Source organism: Cajanus cajan, chromosome 3, assembly GCF_000230855.2.
Source record: "Cajanus cajan strain Asha chromosome 3, NIPB_CcT2T_4, whole genome shotgun sequence".
Taxonomy (NCBI): Eukaryota; Viridiplantae; Streptophyta; class Magnoliopsida; order Fabales; family Fabaceae; genus Cajanus; species Cajanus cajan.
The window spans coordinates 74,639,863-74,648,572 of NC_138519.1; the positions used below are offsets into that span (position 1 = coordinate 74,639,863).

General features: G+C 33.2%; 1 protein-coding gene across 3 annotated transcripts; it reads right to left on the reverse strand.

Moving 5' to 3' along the window:
- Positions 1-1,411: 1,411 nt before the first annotated feature.
- Positions 1,412-7,640, reverse strand: LOC109793245 (uncharacterized). 3 transcript variants are annotated; one of them, XM_083071298.1, is made up of 11 exons: positions 7,243-7,640; positions 5,635-5,876; positions 5,298-5,343; positions 5,131-5,194; positions 4,956-4,998; positions 4,748-4,846; positions 4,591-4,659; positions 4,340-4,499; positions 4,146-4,231; positions 2,377-3,749; positions 1,412-1,740 (listed from the first exon to the last, which is right to left on the reverse strand). In XM_083071298.1, exons 1-11 carry the CDS (start codon positions 7,244-7,246, stop codon positions 1,722-1,724), a joined length of 2,205 nt encoding a protein of 734 aa, XP_082927424.1. In that variant the 5' UTR covers positions 7,247-7,640; the 3' UTR covers positions 1,412-1,721. The 3 variants fall into 3 exon arrangements, with proteins under 3 accessions (XP_082927424.1, XP_082927423.1, XP_082927425.1); XM_083071297.1 differs by lacking the exon at positions 7,243-7,640 and having other exon boundaries at positions 5,635-6,153; XM_083071299.1 differs by lacking the exons at positions 5,298-5,343; positions 7,243-7,640 and having other exon boundaries at positions 5,635-5,723.
- Positions 7,641-8,710: the final 1,070 nt, after the last annotated feature.

Consider the following 8,710-nt stretch of genomic DNA (forward strand, 5'->3'; position numbering starts at 1 on the left):
TGATTGGATCATAAAACATGGCTGTGGTATGAGAGATAACCACGAAAGTTTTTGTTGTCGCAATTTCATTTCACTTTTAATTTATTTCTTGTTGGGATCCCCATGCATCACGTGGAAATCACGAATTCAAACACCAACACACTCAAGGTGATTGGATCATAAAACATGGCACTGCAGTTGCGAAGTCCTAATTGTATAAGGAATTGAGGAGTTATGTAACAAGCATAAGGCTAAGGAGGGGAACCATCCCTCAAAAACCGGTCCAAGAAGTTAGAGATCACGTGGAAATCACGAATTCAAACACCAACACACTCGAGGTGATTGGATCATAAAACATGGCACTGCAGTTGCGAAGTCCTAATTGTATAAGGAATTGAGGAGTTATGTAACAAGCATAAGGCTAAGGAGGGGAACCATCCCTCAAAAACCGGTCCAAGAAGTTGGAGAACCTCCCGCCTTATAAGGTCTCCTTGGTAAGGAGACCTCCCCGATGTGGGACTTGTTACATTACCACCCCCTTCGAAAGCCAGCGTCCTCGATGGCTGCACTCCACGGTACTTCATTCACCGGCACTTCACTCGGCCTTTTGCCGGTTAGAACCCTCCGATGGTCAGAACTCTCCGTGGGTAGCCCTTCTCGATTTGGCTGGCTCTCAATGAAAGCACCATCGTAACGAGCATAAAGACTAAGGAGGGGAACCATCCCTCAAAAGCCGGCACTTCACGGTACTTCACTCACCGACATTTCACTCGGAATTTTGCCGGTCAAAACCCTCCGATGGTCAGAACCCTCCGTGGGTAGTCCTTCTCGATTTGGCTGGCTCTCAATGAAAGCACCATTGTAACGAGCATAAGACTAAGGAGGGGAACCATCCCTCAAAAGCCGGCCCAAGAGATTGGAGAACCTCCCGCCTTATAAGGTCTCCTTGGTAAGGAGACCTCCCTAATGTGGGACTTGTTACAAGTTATGTGGATGTTGCATAAGGAATTGAGAATGGATTATCACGTTCCTCATTCAAATTTGTATCCATCATCAAATGAAATTTTATGTAGAGTATAAGATCCACTACTTTTAAATCAAAAAGAGAAAGATCTACTGGTTATGATGCTTTATATGCAAATGAGACCCCATATGGTGTACTTACTACTTATTACATATCCAAGGTGTAGAAACACTCTTCCCAACCATTACTCATATAAATTGTTATCAGCTAGTATTGTAATAGTAGACTCACCATTCTCTTTCAATATGCAAAGGGTTTTTATTCTGAGCTCTTCCAAATGAAAAAGTGAGGTTTGTATCTTAGAGAACATTTATAGAGCAAATTCTCATTCACTAAATAGATAATAAAAAAATCTTCCTAAGAATAATCAAGTCACTAGAACCAATAAGGAAAGATAATACGAACATAAAGATAGGAAAAACAAAGTTTTATTAAAAATCCCAAATAAAATATTCATGGGTTGCATAGAAATATTCCTTACCCCAACAAAAGTGGGTTTAACCAGGCACAGAAAAACTAAAATCAACAAAAACATATAAAGGAAGAAAGATAGAATCCATGGACTTGAAGGCGTGAGCTTCAACCCTAATCATCTTTCTTGTACTTGTAGAGCTCATTGAGAGAGAATGTAGAATAGAAAGTGATTTCCGGATCTTCTTTTTCTTCCTTTTTATTCATGAAAAGGTACTTCTGCTACAGATTGAGGTCCAAATACCCTTTAGTCTTCCCTTTGCTTCCTAAAATATAAATATAAGAAAATAAATAAATAAATAAAAATTACTACAAATTTAGAAAATAATAATAAATAACATTTTTCTAGGAGATTATTCATCTATGACATGTCACATTATGGGAGCTTAAATCGTGCAGAGAAACAGGATGGTATTTATTAAAGTTGGTTAGCTTTTGAATCTCATTCAATATGTGATTGTGACATGCATGAAATAAAAGGGTAAGTTTTATAGTTAAATTGAACTCATTCAATAAAATAATTCTTTGGATAGCTTAGGAATCTCCGCTACTGCAGAAAAGGCGTTTGTTTAAAAGTTTTCAAAATCAATTTTGATATGGCCATGTCCAAAATGAAGACCTACAACTATAATGTTGGTCTGTTAAAGTATAGCAGACTAAAATCCTTATGAGCTGAAGAGGTTTGTAAATTCATGAAGTATGATTTTGAAATGTAAATAAAATATAATCTAAGTTAGTCATAAGGATTTTAGTATGGCATACTATACCAAACCAATGTTATGTACTCTGCGCCACTATCTCAAAGAAGCTATGTAGGAGTTGCTTCTGGCTAAACTATAAGAGCACCTCCTCCTCAATAGTAATTTACAGTTCCATGAGAGTTCAGTTGACTAAATACCTACATTTTCATGTCAGGAAAACCATGAGTTGCTGGGGGAGTGTTTAGTGCAGCTTGTTGGTGCATGAGTTCTTGACTTGTCTGCATCAGGCAAGTGCTGTTTTTGAAGTCTGGTGAAGTATCTGACTCATTAGAAAAGTGTGCAGCTAGTGAAGGCAAAACACTTGACCCTGGGAGGTTCTTACTTGGAACTGACTCTTCCTGCTTTGGTTGAGACAAAAGAGAGTGCCTTAAGGGATTCAGGCTAGACATAGACTCTGCTGGCCATGTCTCAGGGTGATACAAATTATACATACGAGTCATTTCTCTAAGGTAATTACCCACTTCATCATTTGGGTCTTCTGGCCTTGGCTGATGCTGATGCTGATGCTGACGCTGATGCTGATGCTGATGCTGATGCTGATGATACATGAGAGACTGTTCTCTAAGGTAATTAGTCATGTGACTCACGTTATCCATTGATTCTTTTGGCCTTGGCCGAGACACAGACATACCTGAGAGGTTAATAATACCTCCTGGCCTTGGCAGAGACTGTGTGAGGTTATTTCTTGGCATGTAGGACATGAGGTTTTCTGCCCTTGATTGAGGCGCAAGAGTCAAATCTGAGAGATTAATAAAATCTGTTGGCCGTGGCTGATGCACCATAGACTCTGCAAGGTTATTGCTTGGCATGAAAGACTTGAAGTTTTCTGGCCTTGATTGAGATAACCCTGAAGGCCTATTTCCATTGTTTGAGAATATGGAATTAAATGGCTGAGGATGAGGCCCTGAGATCACGCTTGTTGGGTAAATACTGGCAAATGCATTGCTGGAGCTTCCAATGCCTAACATGTTTGGTGCACCGGCAGAGGTATTCCACAGTCTTGTATTGCTGGTTTTATCAACTCCTAACTGTAGTTGGTGAGCATGTTCATGAACAGGTGCAAGAAGAGAAGACACATTCTCAAGTGGGGAAGCCATTTTGTCCTTTGAGAGACCCAAAAAGTTCATGGTTCCTCTTGCATTAGAGCTCTCAATTCCACTAGAACTTCCGCCTTTGTCATTGTTAAAAAAGTTGCTCAAAAAAGAAGCATTCCAGCTATTATTTGTGCGGGTCTTGTTTCCCTGATAAGGACCATCCCTGATGTTAACACTGCCAACATTAGTTGTGTTGAATATTCTGTTTTCCTGAGCTGCAGAACCAGGAATAGCGAGTGGCCTACTGAGGAAGGGAAGGGAAAGAGCAAGTGTCTGAGCATTGAGAGTATCATTTTTAAGGAGCTCAATCTGTCTCTGATATTCTTCTATTTGTTTGGCTGCAATATTTTCAGCAGTCGGTCCCGTATCTTCCACAATTCGCAATGGACTTTCTTTGTACGTAGTTGCATTTTTCTTCAACTGCAATAGCATCAAACATTATCAATTGCCATAGTTTTTATATCATACAATCTGAAATTGAAGTTCTTGGTATCTGACGAAGAATTGAAATAAACAGCTATATGGAAGTAGTATTAGTTGAAAAGTTATGTGGATGCAGTATAAGGAGTTAAGAATGGATTATCATGTTTCTTTTTCAAATTTGTTGCCAACACCAAAATAAATCTTATTTACAGAGTGTAAGATCTACTAGTTAGGAAGTTGTATGTACAAATGTGACCTCACATGATGTACTACTTTGTCCTTGTTCGATGTGTGCATAACACTCTTCCAAACAAATATTCATTTATTATCAACTTTTATGGTGTTTATAGATCACCACCTTATATAATTGTTTGGGAGGAAAACAGAACTTACTTCTGAAACCAGTGGCTTACTTGGAGGGCAATACGTGTCCCTCTTTTCTGTTTCAGGAACTGTAACAGAACTAGACTTGTTTCTCCCTACATTAAAAGGAAAATACAGTTAGATCACTCATTCAAACAAAAAATAAAGAAAAGAGAGAATAAATTAAAAGTTAAAATTGTTTTGATTTACTAATTATTCCATACCAGCAGGTTTAGAAGAAACCTTCTGTGAGGTTCTCCTTTGCCCACTTTGTGGCTTTCTACCAGAGCGTTTCTTGTTGAGGGAAAATTCCAATTCAAAATGTTCGGGGTCAGCACTTAGAGCCTCAAAAATCCACTTAGCATACTTACTTATATCTTCAGCCTGAAACAAATTATGTTAAAGAAAACTTATTCAAGATTTTACAGTAAACAAGCGTGAATAGCTTAATGCTTTCTATTTTACATGGTCATACCACTTGATGATATTTTGAGTTTTCTGGATTAGCATTCATTGCATTGGAGCATATAAGAAAGACATCACGCTGTCCATCATTGAAATAGAAGCAAACATCAATTTCGCATTGAGGGAAAGTGTAACAAAACCAAAATAAAGTATGATGATTTTCAAACCTTGAACTGTTCAAGATCTGTGTACATGCCCTCGTGAAGTTTGGCCCTCATGGTACCGAAATCCATTGTCTGCTGCACAATTTCATTATGATGCTCCACCTTTAATTTAATTCAGGGTAAGTATTCAACATAACTAACAAAATTCAATGATCAAATGGACTAGAAGTAATTAATTAAATGTTCAAATTAAAGGTAAACAACTAACCACCTTTTGATTTACTGGCTTGGCAAATAGCTCATGCAGGTCTTTCCTGCACACATTTAAACGATTTTGTATTTATTTATATATGGATATATTCCAGTGAAATCTTTGTAATGTAACAGTTTTTATTTCATCCATTTATAGGCATTTAAAAATAATCATAACCGAATATGTTTTTTACCTTTGTAAAAAATCAATGATCATTTCAAGGATCTGCTTTAGGGGCATACCATTCAGAGATGAGACTGCAAGTGAAAAGTACAACAATTGTTTTTATATCACACTATACTAACGGAAAATTACATGTGATGGTCAAGGTGTAACTGCTTAAGATAGTTATAAGCATACCATTTGTTCCAGAAGTATTTGCATTCTGAAATTGTCTTTCTAATGCCTGTATTGACTTAGAAGTGGCAGAAAAAAGTGAATAAACAATGGAAATACATAGCATGTGGTTGTATCAGTACCATTCATGCAACTGAATTTTTGACACTAGTAACCTTTATACCACAACTCACAATATTGTTTCCAGCTATTGATTCATATTGTGAAGTGTTCACAAATAATAAGTGCTATATAGAATCAGCAAAAGTAAAGAAGATGCATTTGCATTCAAGAAGTGACATTTATAAAATTTATACTCTGTTTAATTAAGACATTCAAAATAAAAATTATGGAGACACACCTTAATTGAAGAGATCAATTGATTTAGTTCTTTGCTTTTGTGTCTCTTCTTGGTTGGCCCCTCCTCATCGTCATTGTTATTAGAATCACTCATGTCATCATCACGTAGCTCCATTGTTGCCTTGTGTTTTCCATTGTTTCTGACGTCATTTTCCAATGCTTGTGCAAGCTTTCTCTCTCTTTCCTGCTTCTTCTTCTCTTCCAAAGCAACAATCCTGCTACTCCTTCTTCTTCCTGTTCGTTCTGTTTCATCTTCAAATGTTATTCGTTTTTTTCTAGACCCTATATGTATCAAGACATGCATGCATGCATTTGAGAAGCAAGACTATATTGTGAGAAATCTATAAAATGATAATGGTAACATGTCAATTAAATAGTCATAAAGTATACATAAGAAAAGACATAAGAATTGGGGGAGGTGAAGGTTTGAATGGTCAATTAATGTTAATCTATGTTAGATCACGAGGAAAATTCTTGAAAGGAGATAGATAGAAGTCAACCAAACATAATCATCGATCGACTTGGTCAATCTATTAGTTAAAGGTTGAATAATTCGATCATAGTTAAAAATTATGATTCAACCGATATTAATAAAATAAAAATGATAATTAAATAATAAATAATATAATATTAAATAAATATGATATTGTTAATTGATTACACTAAAAATTAAAATAAAATATTTTTTTATTATAAATTCTTAACATTCAAAGTATTTGTAAAAATTTAAATAAAATACATATGTTTAAATTTCAATAAAATATAACAACAGATCATTAACAATAATAATAAATTTACAACCAAAGTAAAATAATGTCTAATTAATATAATATAAAATTAAAAAACCTCAGGATGTAAAAAATTGTAAATTAATATAAATATCTAATATATATATATATATATATATTTATAAGAAAATCATTAAAAATAATTTATTCAAATTTATAATCCTTAATAAACATGTATTTTTATTTATCATTAAAAATAATTTAAATAAAATTTGAAATTTGAAAAAAAAAACAATTAGTATCAATTCAAACCGATTTTATTTAGTTTTGGATCAGATCGATTAGACCGATTCAAACCAATCTTGAAGTACACTGATTATTTTGAGTTAGCAAACCGATCATTGAATCGATTCCCTATCAAACTAATTCAATCGATTATTTCAATTTTTTTTTAAAATATGATATTTACACAAATATGTTTAATATGTTTATTTTATGAGGGGAATGGTGTTTAGAGGTAACCAAAATGTTACACACAAGTCAAATCACACATGCAAATCATGTATAGAGGCAAAAATGTGAAGAAAAAGGAACAAAATAGAAACTTTATAAGGAAGGTTAAAAGAATGACTATGGCTAATGGTAATAAAATAAATTGAGCAATCAGAAACTATATGTATAGTATTCATTCAAAAGGAATCTATTGAAAATTTTCCCAAATAAAGTCAAAGACGCATAAAATTTAGGGTTTAGGACTTATGGCAAATGATAATAAAATAAATTGAGCAACCAGAAACTATATATATATATATGATATTCATTCGAAAAGAATCTATTGAAAAATTAAAAAAAAAAAAAAAAAAAAAGTCGAAGACACATACCCATATAGTCAAACAATATATCAACCTCTACCTGGGTAAAAAGATGAACACAAAAGCATAATCAGTATGTCATAAACAACTAACCACTAAAAAGTTTCAAGTTACAAAACCAAGGTAAGGTGAGAAATTTAGTCACTTATGAAAGAAGATAAGAAGAAAAAATGTTTTGAAAGTCCAGAATTTCTCAAGATTCACAAATCTTTAAAGACTCAAAATATAAGAACTTTACCACATTCAACTGGTAACTTAAATAGTCTTGAGATTCACAAAAGTTATATTTATGTGATTAAAATTTTTAGAAGTTGGTATCATTGTCGGTGACAGGTTGACTAATAATTTTATAACGTAAAATTGACAAAGTTTATGCATTAAAATTAAATGAATTTTAAATAAAAAAATAAAAATTTAATGAATTTTGATAAAAGAATATTAAATTTAAACGAATATTGATAAAAAAAAAATATTTAACTTAAGGGTGGTTTCGTTTGCTTTTTTTGAAAGTCAAGAAATCTTATCTCACAAGGTTTAGCAAGGTAGTGAATAGATTGTTGATAAATGATTAATTTGTTAAACTTAAACATTTTAAGTAAAGTGATTCACTCCATATATGTCAACTAAAACTAAACTTTCCGAACAAAACATATGCTTTAGCTAATCAAGGAAAAAAATAGCCTTGGAAAATTTCTCATCACTACTTAAAAATTCACAAATTAGTTAGTAACAAAATTTAACAATGTTGGTTTTTGTTTAAAAAAAATCAATGTTAGTTTTAGTGACTAATCTTTTTTATGGTAAAATATCTATCATTAATCTTTAAGTAATCTTTTTTTTTTTTTTTTATATATTATGAGCCTTAAAAATTAATAAAAGTAGTGTCTATGTGATTAAAATGATTGGAAGTTGGTATCGTTGTCACTGGCAAATCCACTAGCAGTTTATAACGTAAATTTGACAGCTAGTCCTCTAATGTCAACGCTACATTTAAGATACATGCACAAAATTGCTTTAAATTTGCCTCAATTTCGATACTTTTGTTAATGACTTTTTTTTAATATGACAAAGTTTGTATATTAAAATTAAATGAATTTTCATAAAAGTAATAAATGTATTAACCCATTGGGTTTAATTTTTTTTGAAATTCAAGAATTCTCACATATAACCTCCTATACTTTTAAAATAATAAGAATTCTGATCGTGAAACTTTTTATATAGTAGTTTGAATGAAGATGACTGTTACAAAATCTTGAGGATTCCTCACAAACTTGCTTCGTTTTACTTCGTTACATGTTTCTTGAGGTGAAAAGAGTTCGTTGATGTATTAAATACTTGCAAAAAATGTGTTTCACTAAATTGTCACTTCTTATCTAATAAAAGAAGCTACTTATCAATTTTAGGATACCAAATGGACTATCTGTGGCGTGTGTCAACAAGGAGCAGGTCTACATCGACTTTTGCTAACTTTTTCTAT